Source organism: Felis catus, chromosome D1, assembly GCF_018350175.1.
Source record: "Felis catus isolate Fca126 chromosome D1, F.catus_Fca126_mat1.0, whole genome shotgun sequence".
Classification (NCBI taxonomy): domain Eukaryota; kingdom Metazoa; phylum Chordata; class Mammalia; order Carnivora; family Felidae; genus Felis; species Felis catus.
In genome coordinates this window covers 106853350-106880999 of record NC_058377.1, presented here as the reverse complement: position 1 = coordinate 106880999, position 27650 = coordinate 106853350, and the positions used below count along the sequence as shown (strand labels likewise).

Below are 27650 nucleotides of genomic sequence, written 5' to 3'. Positions count from 1 at the left end.
CTCTCCCTCTGCCCCTCCCTCCTCACTTTCTCTCAAAAAATTAAATAAATAAATAAATATTAAAAAAAAAAAAAGCAGTGAATGAAACAGCAAAAATCTCTACTCTGATGGAACTCACATCTAGTGTGGAAGACAGACAATAAACAAAGTAAGTCAGATCATATACTATATAAATATAGTAAGATTGTGACAGATATGACAGATGGTAAGAAATATAAAGGAGTGGAGCCCTATAAGGTGTTTTTTCTTGTTCGATTTAGATAAGGTGGTCAAAGACCTAAAGAAAGTGAGGGAGTGAAAAGCTGTGAAGATATATGGGGGCAGAGCATCCCAGGCAGAGTGAACGGCAAATAACACTCTGAGGTAGAGGAGTGTTCCTGGTGTGAACAGTAAGGAAGCTACTGTGGCTGAAGCTGGGTGAGACTGGCATTGACTCTTGAGTGTGATCAGAAGCTACTGGAGCATTTGCCCATGAATGACATGATCCGACTTACGTTTTTCACAGGCTTACACCATCTGCTGTATGGAATACAGACTGAAAAGAGGCAAGGGATAAAGTATAAAGACCAGTTAGGAGGCAAATGCAATAATCCAGCGGAGCTATGATAGCAGCCTGGACCAGGGTAACAACGGAGGTCGAGAAAAATGGTTAGACGCTGGATATGTTCTGAGCATAGAATCAATAGGATTTGCTGATGTTATATGAAGGAAGGAGTCAAGGATGACTTCAAGCTTCTTGATTTGGGCAAAATATGGACAGAATGACTGTTTACTGAGATGCACAAGACTGTGAGAAGAACAGACTTATAAAAGATCAGGAGTTCAAGTTTAGACACAGTAAGTATGAGATGCCCATAGACATGAAGACCGAAGATAAAGATTTGGAAGTCACCAATTTATAGATGGTATTTCAAACCACAAGATGGCTCTCATAAATGAGACCAGAGCACAGAGAAAAGTTCTGAGAAGTCAGTCCTGGAACACTCTAAATTTTAGACGTTGGGGAGACAAAAAAAGAATTAGCAATATGAAATCCCAATAATTAGTGGTTGCCAAGGAATGAAGGGAGAAATGGAGAGTGACTGCTACAGGTACAGGGTTTCTTTTGGGGGTGATGAAAATGTTCTGGAACTAGACAGTGGTGATAGTTGCATAACCTTGGGTGTGTGTATATGTATGTATATATATATATATATATATATATATATATAAACATTTTAATATGGTGCTTTTTATGTTATGTGAATTGTATCTCAAAAAAAAAAGGAGAGGTGATGGAGGAGGAGAAGAACTAGCAAAAGACACAAAGGAGGAGCAGCCAGTGATAGAGCATGTGGTGTCGTGGAAGACTAAAGGAAAAGTATTATTTCAAAGAGGAAGCAAGTGATCAATTTTACCAGAAGCTGCTGATAGGGCATTTAAGATGAGGACTAAGAAGTGGCTATTGGATTTAAAATGTGGAAAATAACTAGTGAGCACAACAGAAGTTTCTATAGAAAAGCAGAGCAATACGGCACATGGCTTAGGAAGCATGGGATCAAAAATTAAATTTTTTAAAAATTTATTTATTTAAATTTGTTAGTTTAACATACAGTCAGAAATTAAACTTTTTAAGTTCAACCAATAACTGAAGTGAAGAGGGTGACTGAAAGATTTTTATCACAGGTTGTTTCAAATTTTAAAGAGAGGCAGTATGTGTATTCAAAAGAGAACTGAATTGGACCCTCAATGATCCCTTAGTTTTATCCTACCCTCAACTTTACAGCAACAAACGTTTAGGCATGTCACTTAATCTCCCTAAGCCTGATTCCTCATCTGTAAAATGACGCTTATATCACTATCTATGTCATAGATAGACATAACACAAGTCTTTCTCTTATTGAATATAGCTTCCAGAGATATAGTTATCTGTTTTACCTGCCTATCTCCCAAAGAGCTTTACTATATGCTCAAACATTTGTTAAGTTAATGTACGGGCACAACTTACACTACAAAGCAATACACAAAGATAAGATATAAAAATCAAATATTTCTATCTCCTATATAAAAGACACTGCATTGCTGAAATGCTTTCAGGTAACAGGACAAAAGGGCATTTGTATCAGTTTTGCTAAAAAAGTTTTCCAGGATACCCTTCAATATCCTTAAGGGCAAGGTGCCAATGAGGAACGTCTCAGAAAGCTCCAACCGCCTCTCCTGGTTAGGTTATGATGATATGCTTACAGGGAGAAATAAAACAGCTGATTGGAGAAAATAGGTAAGTATGTTTCTTCGAAATTAAAAAAGAAAATCGTAAGAGAAGGCTACCTTCTGACACACCCTTTCCTAATAAAACAAACACCAATCTGATACAGTATTTAAAGGGATTCTCTCTGAAACTGCACTATCACAGAGTAAAAATGTCTTACATAAGTCACAAGAATGCAGTAAAAGACTTCAATGACGCAATCACAAGCAATACTGATTATAGCTAAACTTACGTGGCATATACAATTTTTCAAAACATCTGTAGCATACTCAATGACCAAAAATAATTCTAGAATTAACAGCTGTAATAAATGAACTGAGTAAAAAGTCAAGTCAGTTTCCTGGGCAGCTTCTGAATAAGATAATTATATAAACATAATATCAACTTGATAACTTTTATCTAAAAAGCTTTACTATTAATATATTTTTCACAAGCCTATAAAGTTTTGGAGGCAGTTATAAAATTCATCATTAACAGTAAAGCTGAACATAAACTATTAAGTACATACAACAAATATGTGTAATTATTCATTTATTTGGAGCCTTTTATAATTCCACTCGGAATTACAAAAACGGTTAAGTTCTAGGATTACTGCTAAAGGGAAGTGCTTTTCTATAGAACAAACAGCCTCAAAAAAACTGGAAACCTTAACTCTCCCTAAACTTCAATGACATGTCACCAACTCCCTCACTACTAAACTTCATTTACAAGTGCTTGAAACACACACAGGATTAAAGAGGTAAATGAGCCCCTCCCCCCCAAATAAAATAAAATAAAATAAAATAAAATAAAATAAAATAAACCAGTGAGTCCTAGATCAGGATGAGTATATAATTTCCTTACCACAAAATACAATAAAAGCAATAGTATTCATCTTATTTTGTTTTTAGGCCATCTCAAATTATAAAAATGTAAAAACACTGATGTACTTACCAGCAATTTCATAAACAATCATCTAGAAATTTCAATTTAGGGTTAAGGTATGCTTGTCACACGAGAGACTAGATTAGAGTGGTTAAACTATTTGTGAATGTGACTCTAAACGAAAACAGTATTAAAAGAAACATTTTATTTCTGGGGAATAAAAACCATCCAAGTCAATAGGCAAATGTAAACCATACTGACATGACCATTCTTGCTGTCTCCTGTACTCTTTCTTGCTTTCACTGACAGTGTATTGTAACACACTTATGGTCAGAATGCTGCAGAAAATACTTAAGCATATATTTTTAAGCTTTATTTAAGTAATCTCTACACTTCACGTAGGGCTCAAGAGTCGCATGCTCTTCTGAATGAGCCAGCCAGGCGCCCCAATACTTAAGCATACTGATGTCATGCCAAGCTATCTACAAAACACCTTGGCTGCCCCTCACCTTCCTTTTAACAGACTGGCTGAGTGAAAGGGCTGGTAGCTTAGAAGACATTAATGTGAAGGGTCAAAAGCTGCAACACCCACTTTTATAAAGAGGAAAGTGGTGTAAGATCTTCCTTCATTGTGAGGAAGATTATGATTTCTCACTTGAAATTCAACTGACATTTTTTTATCTATGTGCAGTTTGTAACCTGCAAATAAATGAATCAAATATTAGGTACTCTTATTCAGTGAAAGTGAGGATTTCAGGGCACAAAGCAAATTTGCCTAGGTCATATTGCTGAGGCTCAGGATATGCACAAGGTCATACAACCATTAAAAGACAGAATCAGGCTTGAAATCTGTATGCCTTTGGAGCTCAAATCTGCATGTTTATCACCATGTCATACTGCCACTGATAATGTGACATGAATATAATACAGTTAATGTCAGTGTTAAACAGGTAGATTCCTTCCTAAGGGTTAAGATGGAAAATACAAATTACATACTTATATTTGATTGACATAATAGAATAAACTGTGAAAGTGATGCCATACAAAGTACACAGGACAACTAAGCTTCACGAGTGAGAAAAGAAGGATTTAAAGCAAAAACTTTTTTTTAACTGTCCACGCTGTTTTTGCTTTGAGTTAATTTCCATGAACAGATACAAGAAATGTAGCTTTATTCTGGCATCATGATATTCAGAGCAATAATAAAGGACAGTCTCTCAAGCTGTAGGATTTTAAACACTATTAAACGCTTTAAAAAGACAGTAAACCTTCAAAGTTCAGACACGGTATCTATACTTGGTGTCTAATAAAGGCAATCCCCCTTCTGAGAAAACACTAAATATTTAAGTCTCTTTTACCTTGACCTCAAATTTCTGCCTTTGAGATCTTTGATTTTCTTCAAAGGCAGAAAATCGGGATGCCAATTCTGGCCCTTGACCACCTTCTCCCAGCATACTCTGCTGGCTGCACTAGCACCTGGGCACTAGACCAGAGAGTGTCATCACTCATTCTCTACCTTTAGGTAGTAACTAATATTTCTAAAAGCTGTTACTAGACAGGTCAGTTGAGACAAAACTTTTTCCTGCAGGACACCAAGCGACCACCCTTTCCACATTTTGAAAGTCTCTTAAACCAAGAGGAGCTTGGTGAAAGAATGTGAAAGCTGAAGGCTGACATCAATCAACACTTGTAGACTTTTTAAACAATCGAGGTAGATTTTTAAGTGTCCATTTTAAATAGGTTAAATTGTGGAATAACAAACTTCACCTTATTTTCGTAGTGCAGAAGCCTAGGACATTTCCTTTGAGATATGGAGAAAACATTCTACAAGGGGGAAGAGCTTCTCCAATGGAATGGTTAAGCACACATTACAGTATCTTAAGCTCAACTTTTCAAGTAGTGACCCGACCAATGAGGCCCACCAAAACTGTATTAGTGCTTTTTAGATAATATTAATACCCATCTACAACAAATGAGAACTTAAGACAGAGTATCTATCTATTTTGCAGGTGAATCAAGAATTCAAAATCACGAAGAATCGAAAGGTCTATACAAAAGGGCCAACAACCAAACAGTAAGCAATGACAAGTGATTAAATCCAAAACACCAAGGTGCTAAGTTATAGGGAAGCTGTTGTTCATCTGGACCTTTGCCCAGAACACAAAAATTTGGAGGAGAAACGCTGGCCGTTTAAAGGGAACAAGGGTTCTAAATTTGCTGCCTCATTCCTTTATCTGGACAGCTAATCTTGACCTTGCAGAAGCTTCCTCTGATATTGTTTCTATCAAAATGGCCATAACCACACTGGAGAATCCAACAGGGTCCCAAAGCTCTTATGTGGAAATCCAGTGTTCAAAAAACTAGAGAAAAGGGGCACCTGCCTGGCTCAGTTGGTGGAGCATCCAACTCTTGATCTTGGGGTCGTGAGTTCGAGCCCCACTTTGGGTGTAGAGATTAAACAAAACAGAACATCTAGGGAATATTTAAAGCCAAGATCAGAAATCCCACGTTCTTTAGAACAATCAACCCAAGATTCTGGCAATGGAGACAACGGAGTATTTTAAACCCGCTCAAAATCCTTTAAGGTAACTAAATGCAGAACAAAATTGTCTGTACTTTCCCCGGGTTATGGCCCCCTTCCTTTGACGAAAAGGTTTTTTTTCTTTCTTTTTTCTTTTTTTCAAAGACTGAGTTCCTCTAAGAACCACCACCTGCTCATGGTGCATTTTTTTTTTTTGCCCTCAAGAAGGCATCTGCACTGCAGATCTCTGCACGAGGGGAGCTTGCCAGCCAGCTCCCACCAGCAGGCAAACGCGTATACAATGGAAACTAAAAGCGGCCTGCAGCTTGCCTCCTAGTCTTTCACAGAGAGACAGAAGAAGGGGGTTCAACCAGCTCCTGCTTTGTCTAATTTTTCTCCCCCTCCCCCCTTTCTGCGCTAAACACTCCCCTTTGTTACACTGCGATCAATAATGGCCCATAGAGAGCATGAAATCAAAATGTGTTGATGGCTTGGCATGACTCTATTATCTTCTAGAATATAAGCAATTGATTGCTTGTCCCCACCCCCACGCCGCGCCAGTGAAGAGCGGGCTGTGTTGCAGATGCAGCCACGGATCCATCTTGGACCATCAGCTGCTCCCTCCCAAATCTTCCCGGAGCTATTCTCATCACGCTTCCTCTCACCTCGGAGCCTCAGAAAAGCGAGCATTTAGGGAGTCTAACCACAACAAAAATTACAGGCGCAGGAAAAGAGCACAGAAAACGGCTACCATGTTTCCATCAAACGTCCTGATCCTCCCCCACGGGAAACCAAAAAAATATTTCCATATTTCTGGAAGACTACCACGAATTTCCGACTATGTCAACACCTGTCTGTAAACCCGCAGTGCAACCTTTGCACCATCATCTCTTCAAAACCCTAGCCAGCTCGCTCTCCTGCAACCAACCTGCCCCAATCCTCTCAATCTCTCTAATCCTCCACTAAATCACCCCGGTTCAGCCGACGGCTCCCCCGAAATGGTGTTTCTCCCCCACCTGCTGGGCCTCGGCGTTAACGCCCACTCCCCAGAATATCTCCCCGCCCCCAACCTGTTTGCCTCACACCCCGTTATTTCCTCACCGCCTGCACCACCTTACTCTCCCCTCCCCCTTAGCCCATTTTCCACCCGCTCGTAACCGGGGGCTGAAGCCTCCTCCGGTAGGCGAGGGTCCTTTGCCTTCCCTGACACTCCAACGTCCCCCCCACCCCCCAAGGGCGGGGTTCCCCGGAGCGCCTCACCCGCACAGGAGGAGCCGCAGCTCTTCGCCCCCAGGGCGGGGCAGGCTCCAGGGCTCCCGCCGCCGGGCGCCGAAGGCTCGGCCCCGGAGGACGACGACGAGACGGACGGAGACTGAGTGGCCGCCGACGGCTCCGCCATGGCCGCGCGAGCAAGGGCAGGAGAGGGGTGAAGAGAGATGTGGGGCGGGAGAGAGGGAGGGGAAAGAAAATAATCGGGCAGCTGGCTCTCGGAAGTCCCTTCGCTCCTCCTGCTCCGAGGACAGACTCCGACAGACTGACTGACTCAGCCGAGCGCAGCGAGAGGGCGGGAGGGCGAGCGCGAGCGCGCAGGCGCACAAAAGGCCCCCGGGCGGGCGGCGGTCGGGTCCAGGCGCCCAGCGACGCAGGGCGCAAGCGCAAGAACTGTCCCTCCGCGCTCCTGCGGGGAAGGAGGGGCAAAACTGGCTTCACCCAGCGCGGGCGCGAGAGGCCGGGGTGGGCCGCGCCCCTCCGGGAACGAGACGCAAGGGGCGTGGCCAAAGGCCAAGCCCCGCCCACCACTGCGGCCGAAGTGGGAGGGGGCCCCGCAGGTTAGTATTTCTTCATAACTCCTTATGTGAATGTGTCAGGGTCGCCGGATTATGGGTTTTAACAATAGAAGTTTCTTTGGCTTCCATTAGCTGGAGAATGTCTTTCCCATAAATTGCCGAGCGGATGTCTTTTGTCTGATGCGTTCCTGCCTGTGACGCCAATGAAAAGTGAAACCCGGAATGTGGATATAGGCCCACTGTGCAAGGTGCTTTATTAATTTTTCTGGATGTGTCGTAATCTCTGAGGCAGAGATGGCACGGTCTCCCATTTGGTAGGTGGAGCAAGATGCTATACAGAATGCAAAACTATTACTCATTCTAGTCACATTCCAATGCAGCCAACAGACCCTGCTTCATATTCTTACCTTGTTTCTGTTCCCAAAGAGGGGTCCACCTTGGGTCTTAAGGTTGTCCTTTCCTCCACATAGGCTATCAAGTAAAGAAGACATATTTTGAAGAAAAAAATAGCTGAGCTAATGAGAAGAAGAGCCCGGAGATAACATCCTGGCTGCGGTTATGGGGGGATGGTAAAATGAGGTATTGAGAATATGCCACAAAATACATACGATTGAATTTTATCCATAGCCTAAATGGAGTCTTTAGTAGAAAATTTATTTGAAACCAGATATCTAGCTTATACTGGATTTTGTTCGTTTTTGTTTGTTTTGTTTTGTTTTGGTCTCCTCTTTGGTTGGATTGTGAAATTCAAAGCCTTCTCCATACACGTGATCAAAATACTTGAAATGTGCATGATTCTTTTAAAAAGGGGAATGTAAACTGGAAATGGCAAAAATCAAAACTGTAGGCCTTGTGATTGCTAAAGCAGCGATCGATGACCTGAAGGGCAATTGCAAGATCAGCAGATCCTGTAGAGATGCAGCCTCACGAAGGGGGAGGTGGTATGCCAGGCAGCAACAGAAAGGACGAGTGATCTGACCATTGGAAATCTTCTAGAACAGGAAGTAGACTACATCTGCCCTTGACACTTTTTAAGGTCAGGTAAAGCCCAGATAGGAAAAAAACTGGCCATTGCAAATGCTCTGGAAAAAAAGGCCCAGAAGATATTTCCCAAAATAATACGTGGCAAATATCTTCCTCTGACACTTACGGCATCAGTTGATAATGCAGCAATCTGTCCTTTAGATGACAAAGGGAAATAGAAACCAATCTGATAACCAAGCCAGTTATCTACCCATTCTGATAAATGCATAAACTTTAAAAATGTATGCTATTAGATGCTGGATAAGAAAATGAATGAGGCTGGTCCTTAGCCCTGACAGCGATTGCTAGGCTCTTAAGGAAAGGAAAGGAAACCTGTTTTCATGGTAACCAGAAGTAGAGAAAAGAAGCTAAAAATAAAGGTACGGATGTCTTGGTGGTCCTTTCATACTCTTAAGATTTCTTCCGTAAGAGACCTTTGTGCTAGGTCCAATTCCTGAAACTGTTTTTCTTTCCTGCTCCCTCTTGCCGTACCAGTAAACTTCCCTGAGACTGACTCTTGCGTGAGATGTTATTTGTATCTATGATTTGTTCCACAAATGTTTACTGATCACCTGCTGAGAGAATGACACCATCCTGGGGAATGTGGAGGAATCAAAAAAATATGTTTGTCCTGTCTTCAATGAGCTTACAAGCTAGTTGGGGCTCGAAAATACTCGCATAAAAATAAAAAGTAAATGGCAACCAAAACAACCCCAAGCAACACAGAACTGCAGTGTTCTAATGAGATAGCAACTCAGTTGTATGAATTTAAAGGGAGAGGGAATCATAATGGAGCTGGTAGTGGCTTGGGAGGTTTTATGAAGAACAAGGTCAGAGTTTGGAATGGTAAGGAGGTCATTAAAAGCAGAGAATGGTGTGAAGCAAATGAAGCGGCTGCTTTTGTGCAAGTATACAGTAAGACCTCCTTCTGGGCAGACCAATCACTGGAGAGCACTCCTTCCTCCCTGCCCAACCCATGATGCACTTCAATGCTGGCTTGTTTAGCAGAACTTGGCCTAGATTTGATCCCCTCTTGCCCCTCCCCTCCACAGGCTGCCTTAGGGCTACACGTAGACTAACGCGGCCATCTGTGGTGGTTAGAGGGTCAGAAGCGTGACTCTAGTAAGGTTTTTAGGGTGTGGTCAGCCCAGTTGCCTAGAGCCAAGGGCTTGAATTGAAACAAGAGGGAGGTAAAATGGGAAAGATGTGTCGGGGCCAGAGTGTGGAAAGGCAGGAATACAGCACTGAGGAACTGAGGGTTCCTCTTAAGGCTAATGGGAATATGGGGGACCCAGTGAATTCAGTGAGGTTTTCCGACAGAGATGGGCTCAGATGGGATTATTAAAAAAATGTTTTTTCAATGCCTATTTAGTTTTGAGAGACAGAGCGCGAGCAGGGGAGGGGCAGAGAGCGAGGGAGACACAGAATCCGAAGCAGACTCCAGGCTCTCGGCACAGAGCCCGACGCGAGGCTTGAACCCGTGAACCGTGAGATGGTGACTTGAGCCGAAGTTGGACGCTTAACCGACTGAGCCACTCAGGTGCCCCTCAGTTGGGATTTTTGAAGTGTTCACTGGAGCATAGCCACTTCTCAGTTCTGTGTAGCAATTTTTTTTTTTTTTTTCTGGAGTAATTTTTTGCTGCTGAGGCACTGAGCTGGGCCTCTTCTTCCTTGGCCCTGTCCTTAGAGGACTGGTGTTTACACAGCTAGTTTCCCACCTCGGCTTCTAGGCCATCTCATTATCCCATTTTTTTCCCCCTGACTTAGGGGGGAAGAAAAAGAATATAGTTTAATTAAGAAACCTCTTTGAATATATTCATATGTCATGTATATAGGAGTATATATATTCAAGAATAGGCCCACTATAAAGTTTTCTTCTATTCTTAACCCCTCTCCAGCTACTAGTCTCGTCTACACACATATAGGTAAGTACTGTTAGGAGCTTTTTGTGGCGAATGCAAAGGTGAAGAGAGCAAATCTTCATCCTCATTCACTCTTTTTAACATAAATGATAGCATGCTATACACAGGTTGTTGCTTCCTTTCCTTAATAGTAAATTCTAAGGGTCTTTCCTCGTATCTTTTTTTTTTTTTTTTTAAGTAGGCTCCATGCCCAATGTGAGGCTTGAACTGACTGAGCCAGCCAGGCACCCCTCTAGTATCTTTTTGAAGAAACAGATAGCTGTGCTGTTGGCTGAAATAACAATGATGAAGCAGCTGATACGTTTTGAGATTTTCCTGTGTTACCACCACGTTGAGGGCCTGATATCCGACTTTTTCTTTTTAATTTTTTTGATGTTATTTATTTTCGAAAGAGAGAGACAGAGAGACACAGCATGGGCAGGGGAGGGGCAGAGAGAGAGAGGGAGACACAGAATCCGAAGCAGGCTCCAGGCTCTGAGCTGTCGGCACAGAGCCCGATGTGGGGCTCCAACCCATGAACCATGAGATCGTGACCTGAGCTGAAGTAGGACGCTTAACCGACTGAGCCACCCAGGCACCCCTCCAACTTTCTGACACCCTGTCAGTTGGGGTTGACTATTTTCTTTTCATAAACTATGCCACCAGGTCAATAGCTCATTTTATACGCAAAGTAAGGTAGATATTTAAATGACACCCAGAGATGCCAGTAGTCCAGTCTGTCCCTTCCAAGGCCCCAGACTGTTGCTTAAACGTGGATCTTAGGAGTAGGTGGTAGGAGGAAAGGCTGAATTGGGTCCCAGCACAGTCACAGTGAGTGATAATTATTTACTTGGCTATTTACCCCATAATACTGTGAGTCTCTGGAGGACAGGAATGTGTCTTACTCATATATCAGCAATATGGCCTAGCACTATGTCTGGCACATAACAATTCTGGAAAGCTATTTTTGGAAAGCTTTGGGACCTGAGTCACAGTGGATGTCACTGCAGAAAACAATTTTGTTACTTGTGTGCTTCATAAAACACTTGGTTATCTGGAATATTTCTGACTGTGTTTTGCGTTTTCCCAAATGACTCCGGTTACCAATATTTGAGCACCAACTATGCATCGGTCATAATTGCCCAACACTTACATCGCATTTAACCCACAACAACTCGAATCATTGCAGGAGATAATGAAATAAGTTCAAAGAGGTTTAGTAACTCCCCCCAAGTTTGCACAGCTAGTAAGCATCAGAGCCGGAATTCAAAGACAGGCTGGTCTGACCCCAAACACTGTGGCCTTAGCCATTCAAACATGTCTACATGTCACCTGCTTCTGGAAAACCACAAGGAAAACACAGACTCTGGTCATACCACATGACTCAATTCAGAGTGAGATGGCTAAAGGCAGGCTGTAATCAGTGTTATCAATATTGAGCATTTTAAATGTTTACTGTTTTGATGACCCTGGTTATTGGCGAAGAAACAATGACACTAACAACAAAACATTTTTTCTCGTTTATAGGAGTTGTTTTCTGAGCTGTGACTAATCCTTAAAATCTACCTATAATTTGTACTGTTGTTCCAAATGCAACTAACACTGACTTTGGTGATATTATATTGAGACAGATGTAATGTCAGCATTTACTGGTCACTTCCTGACAGGATGGACTTCAGCAGATCTCCGTTGGGAGCCCTTAAAATAGAACAGGGTATTTTGTTCAAAAGCAGAAGTTCGGGACTTAATATTAAGGGAGCGAGAAAGTGAGTGAGCACTGTTAGGTGTCACATATCCCTTCTTTATCTGTTCAATAAATATTAGAGTTTCTACTATCTGCCTGGCATTGTTTGAAACACTGTGGATACAACAGTGAACAAAAACAGACAAAACTTCCTATTCTGATGGGAAGAGAAGTGAAAAGACTATGTTTTACTTAGGGGCAACTGGGTGGCTCAGTTGGTTAAGCATCTGACTCTTGATTTTGGCTCAGGTCATGATCTCATAGTTGTGGAATTGAACCCTGCCTCAGTCTCTTGTGTGGAGAGCGTGGATCCTGCTTGGGATTCTCTCTCCCTCTCACACTCTCTCAAAATAAGTAAATATTTTAAAAGACTATGTTTTACTTAAAACATAATAAGTCATATGGCAAGAAGTCTAATGAAAATGGATGAGGAAAGGGTCTAGAGAATTCTGGGATGTATGTCCAATTTTAAATTCTTACACTGTATGTTGCAATTGTGACCAGTCATTGGCCTTTGGCCGCTCTCTCTTTCTGAGCATGCCACATAATGCCCTGTAGCTGTGACACATCCTGTAGGGCCTGCACACCTAGTGTGAAACCCCATTAGCCACTTGCCCTGATGTCCCTGTCTAGGTTTTTGCTGGCCTAAATGGACTAGATCTAGACTCTTAAATCTAAAGCCTCAAGGAGAGTATTCAAGTGATCTTGAGTGTTTGGGAAGAATAGGAAGGCAGGGGAAAAGAAATCTAAACATGGTCTCTCTAGTAAGATTAGGCAGAATTATCTCTATCTCTTCACCTCTGTCCTAATCACTCAGGCACTAAAAACAGCTCAAAGGCTTGGCAAGGCCTACAGGTAGCTGGAAGGAGGTTCTGGGTAGGTTATAATAGTTAAGGCAGAGGCAGAAGAAAGTATAATAATTTGTCTAATGAATGAGGGAATGGTAATATCAAGAGGTGGTGGTGGTGCTGGGATGGCTGCTTTAGCCTCCTATAAGCTCCACCAGCTACTTAGCTCCGATAACTGCCCCTACCCCAACAAATCCAAAATAACTCTTCAACTGTGGCAACTGACATTTTCTCAATCATATGTGAAGTGTGAATAAAAGCATTTTTGGAGAACCTGCTTTTGCATTGATCAGTAAGTTGTGCTTGCAAAAGTAGTTTCAAAGCAAGCTCCTGTAAATCTGACATTTACCAGACATGGCCATAGCTTAGGCTGGACAAAGCCTGTGGAAGGAGACTCATTGGAATTTCTTAGCTATCAGGGCGGTGGTGCTCCTGCACCACCAGCCTTGGCCAGGCAGGGGATTACGGGGTGAAGCTGATGATGGTGGTAATGAAGTCACGGCCTCCTCTCCTTGTGAAGTCAAAATCGTTAAAAAACCAGTGACGCTCACGTCATCCAGGTTTGAGGCCTCCCTTCCGTCCTTAGACACCGAAACCGTCTCAAACGCGGCGGGTAGGGGCTGAAGGCCGGTTACCCCAAATCCCTCGCTCCGGACCGCGTCGCAAGATCAGGATCCCAGCGGGGCTCGCGGGCGGGCCCGGGCTTGAGCGGGCTCGCTCCTCCCCTCCCCGCGTGGCCTGTTGGGAGTTGTAGTTCAGTCGTCGAAGAGCCGCGCCAAATCCTTTCTCTTCCGCTTCCTCCCCGCCCCGGATGAGTGCGCAGACTAGGGACCGCAGGCTGGGACTCAGAGCGCCGGACTACAATTCCCAACGGACAGCCGCCCCCATTGCGCAGTCCCAGGTAGCCAGCGGCGCGCGCGCGCGCGCGCACGAGCACACGCGTCGGGCGGGCGGGATTCGGTCGCTTGCGCCTCCCCCACCCACGGCCCGCCCAAGCGCCTGCCGCGCCTCGCAGACCCGCCCCGTGTTCTTTCCCTCCAAGCTCTGCGTACCCCTCCTTCCCCCCAGTTTCTTCTGGAGCCCAGGCCCCGCCCGTTTCCCGCCTCTTGGGCCCGGTTCGTTCTCGCCTCAGCCCGCCCCTCTCCGCGCCCCTGCTGCTTGTGCTGAAGGCGGAGGCTCCATGTTGTCCCCTCAGCGAGCGGTAGCGGCTGCCTCGGGAGGAGCAGGTGAGGTGCCCAATTGCCCCCGCCCCCGCCGCCCTCCTGATTATAGTTCCGAGGAGACCGCCCGTCCGCACCGCCGCCCTTTCGGTCCCGGGGCTTGTACCGCGCGCCCCTGCCCAGGGTACCCTCGGCCGCGACTTCGAGGCCGGGGGCTGGTAGCGAGGATCGGGCGCGGGCGGCGCCTTGGCTCCCGGCTGGGAGCGGCCGCCTTCGGGGGTCGGGCCCTGCGGGCGGGCGAGGCCCGCAGTGCGCGAAGGCTGGTGGGGCGGGCGGGCGGAGTCCCGCAACTGCGGCCCCGCCGGCCCCGCCCTGGCCGAGCCGCGCGCGCTCCGGGGCTGCGGCCCCCCTCCCTGCCCGGCACTTCGCTCGCTCGCTCGCGGCCCGGGATCCGGGGGCCCAGGGAGCGGGAAGGTAGATGGTCTAGGTTCAGCCTTTGGCAAGGCGCTGGCGGACTCCGAAGTCTTGGAGTTGGAAGCTTTATTTTCGTCCTAACGACCTCGAGGCGCTGACAAGTATTAGGAGAGTGGATTTTAACATCACCCTTCTTTCCATGAACGAGATCAAAGAATGTGGCCTGAATTGGTCTTTAGGAAGTTCTTCTAGGACCTTAGGCACCGGACGTTGTGCCGAGGCTTTCCCGAAGACCTAACAAAGAGCAAAAGTATTAACAATCAAATAGAGACCATAGGTTGAAGGATAGATACTTCATCTGTCATTTTACCCAGCTTTGTTCTTGGCTTGTGTGTTAACTGAAATCGCCTAAAGTTTTACTCGAGAAACCTAGAAGCAAAAAAAAAAAAAAGAAAAAGAACATTGTTTGGAGAATCTTAAATCCGAGCCCTCGAATCTGAGTGCGAAGTTGGGTGCAATGTTTTGTGAAAGGGAGAGAAGAACTAACGGACCCCAAAACGTCACTTCACATTTTGGCTTGCCTTTGGAGAAGCAAAACCTACGTGGTTTTAATCTGTGTCAGGTGTTCAGTGTTGCAGTGACCTGAAGTTCAAATTAGTGCTTTTTTCGACTTTGTACCAAACTAGCCTTGTAGTCTAGAAATCCCTGTTTCTGCTTTTACCACCTGTATAGGAAACGCTTGGGTGAAACGGATCTCTGTAAGAAAAGAAATAACACTAGTGCAGCACGTTGTTTTATTAGCTACCGTTTACTATCTCATTGGGATAATCGTGAAATTAAGGAAAATAACGATAGGGGATAAATGTGTGTACTGGCATAATTTTCTTAGCGTTCACTAAATAGGACTTGTTTCGAATGGGCTTTTTAAAATTGATTTTCTGCGTTGCAGCACTGTGTTTTTCATATGATTTCTAAATCTTAGAAAAAAGTTTAAATGCACACTCATTATTTAAAATGAGATAATAGAGAATCGTAAGAAGCAAGAGATCCGTATAAAGTTGTCTGACCTCCCCCTATCCCCAGTGCTAGGTCATTTAACAGTTTGGTTAGTATCCTTTTTTAATTTTTTTTTTTTTAACATTTATTTATTTTTGGGACAGAGAGAGACAGAGCATGAACGGGGGAGGGGCAGAGAGAGAGGGAGACACAGAATCGGAAGCAGGCTCCAGGCTCTGAGCCATCAGCCCAGAGCCCGATGCGGGGCTCGAACTCACGAACCACGAGATCGTGACCTGAGCTGAAGTCGGACGCCCAACCGACTGAGCCACCCAGGCGCCCATTAAGATTCCTACGAAGCACCTGGGTTGTGTGAACTTGTTTGAGAACCGGTTTAAAATGTGCCTATAATGACTAGGCATGCCTGTTAAGTTTCTCTGGCCTTGTGAACTGAGAAATTGTTCACGTAACACGGATGCATTTTAAAGTTAATCTGTATTTGAAAACATTTCCCCAAGTTATCTGAAGTTTTAGGAATATATTGTCTAAAAAACATGGCAGGGGAAGGGGGAAGTGAGGGGAAAGCTTTTGTTTAAAAGGAAAAAAAAAAAGCTTTAGTCACTGTAGAGCCGACTATCTCAGTTCTGCACATTAGAAAAACCTGTGGTGTTTAAAACCTGATGATGTGTGGGACCCACTGATTCTGATTTACTTCATCCAGGGGCCAGCCAACAGTTAACCCCAAGTAATTCTAATTTGCATACTAATATATACTAAAATTTCCCTGTAGGTGGTTGCTTACATTTGAATTGATTTGTTACTTTATGGGAACTATAATTTGTAATATCAATATGCGTTTAAAAAAATTTTTTTTTAATGTTTATTTTTGAGAGACAGAGCTGGGGAGGGACAGAGAGAGAAGGAGACAGAATCTGAAGCAGGCTCCAGGCTCTGAGCTGTCAGCCCAGACCCCGATGTGGGGCTTGAACTCAACCTGGCAGTCATGACCTGAAGCGAAGTCAGACACTTAACCGACTGAGCCACCCAGGTGTCCCCGTAATATCAGTATTTGTATTGAGAAGTTGATGCTCTTTGCAAATTTGTAAAAAATACTTTTTAGTAGCATGTGTTTTGATAGAACTTGATATATTTCACAGCTAAAGTATATTACAAGTTAGGAAATAGACTTTACTGGTGTAGTAGGTGAAAAAACTGTTTTTATGTCTTGATAAGGCATCCAAGTCAAATATTGCCAATTAAGAAAGCATTATTCAGTTGGAACACAGACAAATAAAACCTTCAGGTAACCAAATTGATTTTGGTGATTTCTTATTTTTAGGGAAGAGTCAAATAGGATGAATATTGAACTCATTCTATTAAAAAAAATGTTTTTTTTTCTATAATACAGCCTGGCGTCATTTTTAGATTCAGCCTGGTCTCTGCATTTCTGAATCTTCAGTACTGTTTAGTCATAGTTATCTTTATAAGTTCATAAAGCACTACAAAACTGACCAGGAAAATACGGTTTTGTTCAGCATTCTGTGCTAAAGTACACAGACTTTTTTTTTTATGGCAGATGAATTGAGAAAAAATTCCTCTTAAGCCCTTGAATTGATTAGAATGTAAATTTCCCCCAGTGTTCTCTTTTGTTTCGTATAAGTAGTATTTTCATTGAGACAATTTAAAAAAATATGTGTATCTACTTACTTCCTTAAGACAGAATAGAATACAGTATATAAAAGCACTCCCCAGCCATGAGCAAATGGAACCACACCCAGCAGTTGGAGTTGGCTGAGGTCTTAGTGTACTTACCCTCACATATGATGATGTGTTTTCTCTGGCCTTGTCTGAATTAGGAACTTTAAAGACTGCCAGCGAGAACAAGGCATGAAATGATATGCCTCTGTTTTTGGGTGTGTTGCTCTTGCCCTTTATTAAATGTGTTTCAAAAGGAGAGTGGAAAACTCAGGTCATAACTTTACCCTGAGTCATACACTATACTTAGTAGAAATGTTTCTGAAACTGAAGTTTATTTGCTTTTTGGAACTCTCTGAGCAGTAAAGATGAGCACTGAGGCTGGCTCTACTCTAGTGGTTCTTAACCCAGGGTGATTATGCCCCGGTGGGACATTTAGCAATTTCTGGAAACATTTTTGGGTCTTACAACCAGGGGTAGCATTACTGGTATCTAGTGAGTAGAGGTTAGAGTTGCTGCTCGATATCCTGCAATGAATGGGATAGCTTCCCACAGTAGAGAGTTATCTGGCCCCAAATACCAGTAATGCCCAGGTTGAATAACCCTGGTCTACACTGTCGAATTGATCAACTAAATTCTGTATGAATTTTCTGAAGTAGCAGTTGCAACTGCTTCCAGTTAACTAGTTGCATTGAATTTATCCCCGTTCAGGTGTGTTTTCAAATATTTGAGGGGAACTTAAACTTTTTTCCTACAATGCTTTTTTAAGTTTGTTTATTTTGAGAGAGAGAGAGCGCGAGCGAGCGCACAATGGGGAGGGGCAGAGAGAGAGAGAGAGAGAGGGAGGGAGAGAATCCCAAGCAGGCTCTGCGCTGTCAATGCACCAGCCTGACGGGCTCGATCTCACCAGCCAGATCATGACCTGAGCCGAAATCAGAAGTCAGATGCTTAACCGACTGACTGGGCCACCCAGGTGCCCCCCTATGATGCTTTTCTGATAGAATTTATTTGTTAGAAGTTATGTTTTCCATAGACCTGAAAAGCCCAGTTATGATTCAGTAGTCTCACCTATTTTTAATTTAGCCTGTGGAACTACGTTTTAAAAAGTCTTTTAAACATTCAAAGTTAGATCGTTCTAGGAAGAGTTAATGCTGTAATTTGCTAGGTCTCTACAAAAGCTTCCCTGTGATGATTTGTTTCACCTGTTAAGTCTTTCAACTTTCCACTTGGGTTGTCTGCCTTTGCCATTTTGGTGCAGAGCTAAGTGTATTGAATGCAATCATCACAGAGATTATTTGAACAGGTGTATATAGACCTGTTGGTGAGTCTGGATTAAGGTGTGTTGTGCCAAAAGTAAAGGATAAATCAGTACTTTAAAAGTAATTGGAAAAAAGATTGTAGCTTCCACACAAACTGCTAAAAGACTTTAATTATCCAGATATTTTCAGCATTTCCTACATACCTGAAGTGATGGCTGTTTCAGTATTACTATGGGCTATTACAGCAATAATCAGAAATGGCAGTATGAAAGAGCATTTGTCCTACACACTTTTTTTTGAACATAGGTTTTAAGTTCCCTTATATGTATATGGATGACAGATGTGACTGTGGTCAGGCCACATCTCTATATGTGTACAAAAATGTCTCTGTTATTCATATAAACACAATACAGCCTTAGCTGTTCATATAAACGAACATTAACTGTTCATATAAGTGAGCATTACTGTTGTGTCAGAGTAGATTTATAGATCTTAGGGAAGAATTGCTTCACTAAAGGGAGAAGGCATGTAAGGTTGCCACTTAAAAGTTTTTCTACTACCATTCCTGGAGGTTGGATCTTTAGAGTTTAAGATTCCTGAGAAGTGGGAGTAATTTCATTGCAGTTAGGGGGAATCCCAATCCCCACCCCCCCAAAAAAAACCCCTCAAAACAAAACCCCAAACCTCGAAAGCTTTCGTGTGAATCTTTAGCAAGTTGCTTTAATGTTTTTATCGTTATAAATTTTGATCTGTTCTTTAGCCAGTCCTGTATAATTTAAATTACGCCAAGGGATGAATGGGTTACCTAGCAAGTTTGGCCAATTTAAATATCCAGGAAATTTTCAATTGTTAAAGAGTCATTGAATTTTAGAGCTAGAGAATCACTTCACCTAACTGCCTGGTTTTGTAGAGGAAACTGAGACACAGAGAAGTAAAATGATTTACTCATGCTGTTAAGAGTCATTGCAAAACTGGGCCCCAGTTGGGGAAGACCTTTCTCCTGTACATTCTGCCTCACTAGAGTAACAACCTTTGCCAAAAGAGGAGCTTGAGTCATAGGAGGAAATGATAGGATTTGGGGATATAGTGTAAAGGAAGATAGAGTCGGGAGGTGTAGAGGTTGAGAGGTAGAGATTTCAGAGAAGTGGAATAATTGAGAGGATTCATTTTGATGACACTTGTAAGTCATCACTTGTAAGTAGACTTATGAAATGTTAGTACTGGAAGGGTTTCTAGAGGTTGAATCTTGACTCATTTCACAGTTGAGACCGAAGACTAGACATGCCCAGAATGACACAGGTTGTTAGTGGTGGGACTGGAACAGGAACTCGTCTCTTGACTCCTACACCCGTATATTGCTACATATTACTTCTGAGAGTGAGGTGATGGTGGAATATCCAGGCGAATCTGTCCCTTAGGCAGTTTCACATTTGGACCTGAATGCAGGTTAGGAGTTAATGAAGTTGCATCACCAAAATAGAGGGTATAGCGAAATTACAAGAATAAAGAGCTCATTGAGGGAGCGAATGAGAACCACAAGACTGAAGCAGAGTGCTGGTGTAACTCACAGGAGGCCAAAGAGAAAAAGAAGCAGCTGAAGGAGATGGTAAAGAGATTGGGTGGGAGCTAGGAATGGGCACTGTCTCTGAGTCCAAAGGTTTTCGGAAGTTCTAGAAGCAGGTGGCAGTTGTGTTGTCACACAGTTGAATGAGAATCAAGAAAGGGCCATTGGATTTGGCAAGAGGTCATTGATAAACCTGAGAATGGTTTCAACAGGGAGATTGAGAGGAAAGTCAGATTGCAAAGTGATGAGAAGGGAATGGGTAAATGGATGAAGACATACCTTCAAGGAGTTTGGCGGTGAAAGGAGACTGCAAGAGGGAAGAGAAGAAACTGATTTTTATTAAGATACTTGACATGTACTATTGGGGTTAATGTGCACAATACAAGGAAACTTCTTCCTTTTAGATACTGGGACTGAATGTGACAGTTTCCCTACTTCCCAGAAGCTCCCAGCTGGGTAATAAGTCATGATCACAAATGCTAGTGTTATAATGAGTGGAATAATAGTAGGTATGAGGTTTTATTGGAAATAGGAAAGTGGGACCACTTTATTGAGTTCCTAATATGTGTTAGACTCTGCTTTGAAATGAGTATTCAATTTGTAAATAAATGGAGCTACAAGTGGTAAGAAATTTATCCATAGTCACATTGAGACTAGGTGGTGGGGTTTATTCAGTTATTCCACAAGTATTTATTGGGTGTCCACTAGGTGTGGGCCTTGTTCTGGGATCTTGGGGGATCTAACATTGAACAAAAGAGACAAAAATTCCTGCCCTCATGGAGCTTACATTCTAGAGGGGAGAGAAAAAAGATTCAAGCCCTGCCCTCTGGATTCCAGAGCCTGTTTTCTTTTTAGTATATCAGGTAAAGTGATAGGCTCTGAGAGTCTGGGCTGGAAGGGATCAGGACAGAGGGAGTGTGAATGTGAGCGCCGAAGGATAATCGTTTGCCTGGAGTCGGGGGAGCTTGCATTTCAGGAGGTGGGAACAAATGGTTGAATAGGTTGTACATTGGAAATTTTGGAATCCAGGCAGGACAGGACCTGAATCCTAAGTTTCTTCCAGTAGAAAGACCAGTGAATGTAAATCTGCCTGGGAAGATGAGGGGAGTAAGGAATTAGAGGAACCAAGGCAGTGGGGAGAACCGTGAACAACTTTGGCTTAGAGGATGGAGATTTAGCTTTGAGCCATCAGTCCATAAAGTGTTTTTTTTTTTTTAATTTTTTTTTTCGACGTTTATTTATTTTTGGGACAGAGAGAGGCAGAGCATGAACGGGGGAGGAGCAGAGAGAGAGGGAGACACAGAATCGGAAACAGGCTCCAGGCTCTGAGCCATCAGCCCAGAGCCCGACGCGGGGCTCGAACTCACGGACCGTGAGATCGTGACCTGGCTGAAGTCGGACGCTTAACCGACTGCGCCACCCAGGCGCCCCCCATAAAGTGTTTTGATAGCCCCTTGTGTAGTTGCTGTCGTGATGTGTTTTTGTGCTGTAACAAAGGTCAGCCCTAATGGATGAGGTCCTATCATTAAAGTAACCCTTGGGGACGGTGCCTAACTGGCAAGAAAGATTGGAGGTGGTATGGCCTAAGCTAGGGTTTTGATGAAGGGATCTTAAGGGATCAGGGAGCCTGAGATATGCAGATAAATCAGCAAAGGACAGTTATTTTTGTATTCAAAAAATTTATTTTTGTAGTTTTATTTAACTCATCTCTGCACCCCACGTAGGGCTCAAACTCACGACTCCGAGATCATGAGTCACGTGCTCCTCCGATTGAACCAACCTGGTGCCTCTTTTTAAAAAAATTTTGGCGGGGGGGTACCTGGCTGATTCAGTCAGAGGAACATGTGATTCTACACCCATGTGGGGTGTAGAGATTACTTAAGTAAAATCTTTAATTTTTTTTTAAGACAAAAAGGACATTTATATAACATCTGGAAAGGTGTGAGTAGAAATAAAGTTTTTACTTGGAAGATCAATGATACTGTCTCTTTTTATATTCTTTTTGCTTCCCTTCCCTTATGCTCATCTGTTTTGTATCTTAAATTCCTCATATGAGTGAAGTCATAAGATATTTGTCTTTCTTTGACTAATTTCACTTAGCATAATACCCTCCAGTTCCATCCACGTAGTTGCAAATGTCAAGATATTCTTTTTGATTGCCGAGTAATATTCCGTTGTATCTGTATACCACCTCTTTATCCATTCATCCATCGATGGACATTTGGGCTCTTTCCATACCTTGGCTATTGTTGATAGTGCTGCTATAAACATGGGGGTGCATGTGCCCCTTTGAAACAGCACCCCTGTATCCCTTGGATAAATACCTACCAGTGCCATTACTGGGTCATAGGGTAGTTCTATTTTTAGTTTTTTCAGGAACCTCCATACTGTTTTCCAGAGTGGCTGTACCAGCTTGCATTCCCACCTAGTATCCTTGTTTTTAAATACAGGGAGGTATTATTTACTTCATAGGATTGTTCTGAGGATTAAATTAAATGTATGTAAAAGGCTTAGCAGTGGCGGGCATCCTTTCTACTGTTGATGGACATTTGGATTGTTTCTGGTTTTGGACTATTTTGAATAAAGCTGATGCGAATGAACATTCTTGTATTTCTGTCTTTTGGTAGACATAAGCATTTATTTCTCTTACATACCTAGGAGTAGAATTGCTAGATGGTAGGTATGTCTAGTTTTAATAGATATTGCTAAGAAGATTTCCAGAGTGGTAATATTCTCATAAGAATGTGTGTGAATATTCCAGTTGTACCATATCCTCTCCCACAGTTGATATTGTCTGTCTTTTAAATTTTAGCCTTTCAGATGGACAGGTGATGGTATCTCATTATGCTTTTAATTTATGTTTTCTTTGCTAAGTAATGGTATGGAACCACCTCTTTATATGATTATTGACCATTTGGATATCCTTTTTTCATGAAGTGCCTTTTGCTTATTACTATTTTAAAAATTGGAATATTTGTCCTTTTCTTATGGATTTCTGTATTCATTCTGGATGTGAGTTTTTGGATACAGGTATACCTGTATCCTGGATACAGGATACCTGTTTTTGGATACAGGTATTTTGTCCTAGCCTGTGGCTTTCATATTTCATATTTGTCATTTTTTTCTTTTATGGTTAGTGCTTTTGTGTTTAAGAAGGTTTTGCTTTTCCCATGTTCAAAAATATTTTAATTTAATTTAATAAATTAATTTATTAATAAATTATTTAATAAATAATTTATTTATTATTTATTATTTATTATTTTTATTTATTATTTATTATTATATATAATATTAAATATTATATATTTAAGAAGGTTTTGCTTTTCCCATGTTCAAAAATATTTTAATTTAATTTAATTTAATAAATTAATTTATTAATAAATTATTTAATAAATAATTTATTTATTATTTATTATTTATTATTATATATAAATAATTTATTATATTTATATATATAATTAATAAATAATTTATTAATAAATTAAATTAATAAATAAAATAATTTAATTAATATTTAAAATTTAAAATTTTAAAAAAATTTAAAAAAAAGATTTGAAACTTAATATTTTTCTCTCCAACAATCTAGGTGATGCCATGGAGACTGGAAAGCCTGGTCCAGTGCAGGTTGTTTTGGTTCAGAAAGACCAGCATTCCTTTGAGCTAGAAGAGAAAGCTTTGGCCAGCATTCTCTTGCAGGACCACATCCGAGACCTTGATGTGGTGGTGGTGTCCGTGGCTGGTGCCTTCCGAAAGGGCAAATCCTTCTTTCTGGACTTTATGCTACGATACTTATATTTCCAGGTAAGTGAGAATTATTTCATCTCAGGTTAGAAAATGAGACTTTTGTGTCCAAAAGAGCAAGATAAGCTCATGGATTATCCTTGATATGCAAAATTACTCAAAATTTAAGATTTAATGGATATTGCTTATTTCTCCTGTAGAAGGAAGGTGGCCGTTCAAATTGGTTGGGTGACTCAGAAGAACCGTTAACAGGATTTTCATGGAGAGGGGGCTCTGACCCAGAAACCACTGGGATTCAGATCTGGAGTGAAGTTTTCACCGTGGAGAAGCCAGGTGGGAAGAAGGTAAGGAAGAACAGACTTTTAAATGAACAAAAACAACAAAATGGGAACTTTAATGTGTACTCTGATAATTCCGTTAAAAATAATATTTATCCAGGGGCATCTGGGTGGCTCAGTCGGTTGAGCGTCTGACTTCAGCTCAGGTCATGGTCTCATGGTTCATGAGTTCAAGCCCACATCAGGCTCTCTGCTGTCGGCCTGTAGGCACAGAGCCCGCTTCGGATCCTCTGTCTCTCTTTCTCTCTCTCTGTTCCTACCCCACCCACGCATTCTCTCAAAAATAAACATTAAAAAAAAAAAAAAAGAATAAAAAGGTTTGTTAAATGGTACCAGAATTGTATTTAATCTAGACCTATTTACTCCTCACCACCCAGTACTCTTCTGAGTACTCTAGAATTATGGGACTTTTCAGTCTGGCTGAGGGAACAGGCCTGTTCTTTTTGGATGGTTGTTTCTCGAGCCTCAGGTAGTGTCCTCATGCACACGTGCTTGTAAGTACTCAGCTGAACTCTTGATGTGGACCCTCTGCAGATCCCTGGGGTTTGTTGTATCTCTCTCTGCCTGGGAATTCCAGCTTTCTTGGTCTCCCTGACTCTCAGCTGTGTCTCTTCAACTCAGGGAAATCTGTCGGGTTCTGCCTGGGTTTCCCTTGCCCGAGCCTTGGCCGGAAAGCTGGGACAACGGACGGGCTCACCTTACCTGTTTCCTTTCCCTTGAGGATCATTATCCTTTGTTACCTGATGTCCAGTGTCTTGAACTGCCTTTTCATGTATTTTGTTGTTTTTTGGTTTCAGGTAGGAGGGTAATTTCAGTCTCTTACTCCATTTTGGTGGGAAGTGGAAGCCCAGTCTTCCCATTTTAGAGATGCCAGAAAGAGACCCAGGGAGTTAAGGCCTGCAGTGGGTAATACAGGGGCTCTTCGGCCAGGCATTACAACAAGGCCCTACAACTGTTCATTTCTGTGTTTTTCAGTGTCATTGCTCCCTTTCTACATTTCTGATAATGTATGGTAGATGCTTTCATAATTTTCTTTCTAGGAATACGTAATTATTTTTGACTTCGTGATTTTGTAGAACTGGTGGATCTGATTCTTATTTTGGGGGGCAACTGGTGTGTTAATTTTTCATAATAGTTTAGGAAGTCTCTACAAAGTTAGTAGTAAGCAAGCTTTGCTTTTAGTTATCTGACATTTGTAGTGCCCTCATTTTATCTTGTTGAATTGACTCCCATAAAGCTCATTGTTTTTTGACATCATTTTGGCTTCCTCACCTTTAAAAAAATTAATAATTTTACTTACTTATTTTTTGAGATGATTATTTATTTATTTATTTATTTATTTATTTAAAATTTACAACCAAGTAAATTTAAGTTAGCATATATTAGTTAGTTAGCATATAGTGCAACAATGATTTCAGGAGTAGATTCCTTAATGCCCCTGACCCATTTAGCCCCTCCCCCCTCCCACAAACCCTATAGTAACCCTCTGCTTGTTCTCCATGTTTAAGAGAAACAAAACATTTATGTTTTGCCCCCTCCCTTGTTTTTATATTATTTTTGCTTCCTTTCCCTTACGGTCATCTGTTTTGTCTCTTAAAGTCCTCATATGAGTGAAGTCATATGATATTTGTCTTTCTCTGACTAATATCACTTAGCATAATACTCTCTAGTTCCATCCATATAGTTGTATATGGCAAGATTTCATTTTTGATTGCTGAATGATATCCCATCGTATATATATATTTACCACATCTTCTTTATCCATTCTTCCGTCGATGGATATTTGGGCTCTTTCCATACTTTGGCTATAATCGGCAGTGCTGCTATAAACATTGGGGTGCATGTGCCCCTTTGAAACAGCACGCCTGTATCCCTTGGATGAATACCTAGTCGTGCAATTGCTGGGTCGTAGGGTAGTTCTGTTTTTAATTTTTTTGAGGAACCTCCATCCTGTTTTCCAGAGTGGCTGCACCAGTTTGCATTAATAGACTTTATTTTTTGGGACAATTTTAGATTTATGGAAAAATTGATCAGAAACTGCTGAGTTCTCGTACTCCCCTTCCCATCTGCCAGTTTCCCCCTATTGTTTATATCTTGTTTTAGTGTAATGCATTTTTTTATAATTAATGAACCAATATTGATATATTGCTATTAACCAAAGCCCACAGTTTACATTAGGATTCCCTCTTTGTGCTCTACATTCTGTGGGTTTTGGTAAATGTATACTGATATGCAGCTACCATTATCGTGTCAGACAGAATAGGTATACTGCCCTAAAAATCCTCTGTGCTCCACCTGTTTGTTCCTGCCTCCTCCCCCCTCCTCCTCTCAGAACTGGCAACCTCTGATCTTCTGTCTCCATAGTTCTGCCTTTTCTGGAAAGTCATATAGTTGGAATCATACAGTCTGTAGCCTTTTCTGATTGGCTTCTTTCCCTTAGCAATGTACTTTTATGGTTCCTCACCTTTTTTAATGACTTGATAGCTCATTTCTTTTTATTCCTGAATAATATTCCCTTATATGGATGTTCCACAGTGTATCTTCACCTACTGAAGGACATCTTGTTTGCTTCCAGGTTTTGGCAATTATGCAGTCAAATGCCCTACCCCTGAGCTATACTTCCAAGTTTTGGCAATTACAAATAAAGCTGCTGGAAGCATTTGTGAGCAGGTTTTTGTGGGGATGTCGGTTTCAACTCATTTGAGTAAATACCAAGGAGCGTGATCGTTAGATTGTATGTAAGGCGATGATTCGTTTTGTAAGAAACTGCCAAACTGTCTTCCAAAGTAGCTGTATCATTTTGTACTGTTTCGAGCAATGATGCAAGTTCCTGTTGTTCCACATACTCGTCGGCATTTAATGTTGTCCATCTTCTTGATTTTGGCCATCCTAATAGGTGTGTAGAGATATCTTGGTGTTGTGTTTCCTACCTCTTTAAAAAACATTATGTTCAGACATTCAACAGGATCAGGAGTGCTTTCAGAAATCAATATAATGTATAAATGCCATACTAATAAGTTTTTTTAGAAATTTCCCAAATAAAAGTTTCACATGATTGTCTTTTTTTTTTTTTTAATTTTTTTTTAAACTTTTATTTATTTTTGAGAGACAGAAAGAGAGCATGAGCAGGGGAGGGTCAGAGAGACGGGGAGATGTAGAATCCGAAACAGGCTCCAGGCTCTGAGCTGTCAGCACAGAGCCTGACACGGGGCTCAAACCCACTAGTGTGAGATTATGACCTGAGCCGAAGTTGGATGCTTAATTGACTGAGCCACCCAGGCATCCCATGATTGTCTTACTTAAAAAAAAAAAAAAAAAAGTTTACTTATTTATTTTTGAGAGAGGAAGAGGGAGGGAAAGGGAAGAGCAGAGAGAGAGGGAGACAGAATCTGAAGCAGGCTTTGTGCTGTGCTAACAGTGCAGGGGTTCGAACCCACGAACCGAAAAACCATTACCTGACCTGAAGTCGGATGCTTAACTGACTGAGCCATTCATGAGGCATTCCATGATTGTCTTAACTTTTTAATATACTTGGTGAGATTTTAGC

At 42.0% G+C, this 27650-nt stretch overlaps 2 protein-coding genes and 1 long non-coding RNA gene across 8 annotated transcripts in view; 2 read left to right on the top strand and 1 right to left on the bottom strand.

The window, feature by feature from the left end:
• RTN3 (reticulon 3) overlaps positions 1–7364 on the bottom strand; it is a 59677-nt gene extending 52313 nt beyond the window's left edge. For 2 of the 5 annotated variants that reach the window (XM_019812579.3, XM_019812580.3), the window contains exon 1: positions 6894–7261. In XM_019812579.3, coding sequence (XP_019668138.2) covers positions 6894–7032 — 139 coding nt within the window. In that variant the 5' untranslated portion in view covers positions 7033–7261. Of the gene's footprint in view, positions 1–6893 lie in introns of all 5 variants that reach the window. The other 3 variants (XM_045039476.1, XM_019812581.3, XM_019812582.3) reach the window with 3 other exon arrangements.
• A 110-nt stretch (positions 7365–7474) lies between these two features.
• On the top strand, positions 7475–8957 carry LOC123380642. Its single transcript, XR_006586675.1, has 2 exons — positions 7475–7668; positions 7891–8957. It is a non-coding gene; the product is annotated as an uncharacterized LOC123380642 (long non-coding RNA).
• Positions 8958–13536: 4579 nt separating this feature from the next.
• ATL3 (atlastin GTPase 3) overlaps positions 13537–27650 on the top strand; it is a 47145-nt gene continuing 33031 nt past the window's right edge. Inside the window, exons 1-3 of one of the 2 annotated variants that reach the window (XM_003993539.5) lie at positions 13537–13837; positions 23611–23825; positions 23966–24109. In XM_003993539.5, coding sequence (XP_003993588.2) covers positions 23619–23825; positions 23966–24109 — 351 coding nt within the window. In that variant the 5' untranslated portion in view covers positions 13537–13837; positions 23611–23618. Of the gene's footprint in view, positions 13838–13939; positions 14163–23610; positions 23826–23965; positions 24110–27650 lie in introns of those variants that run through there. The other variant, XM_023239979.2, reaches the window with a different exon arrangement.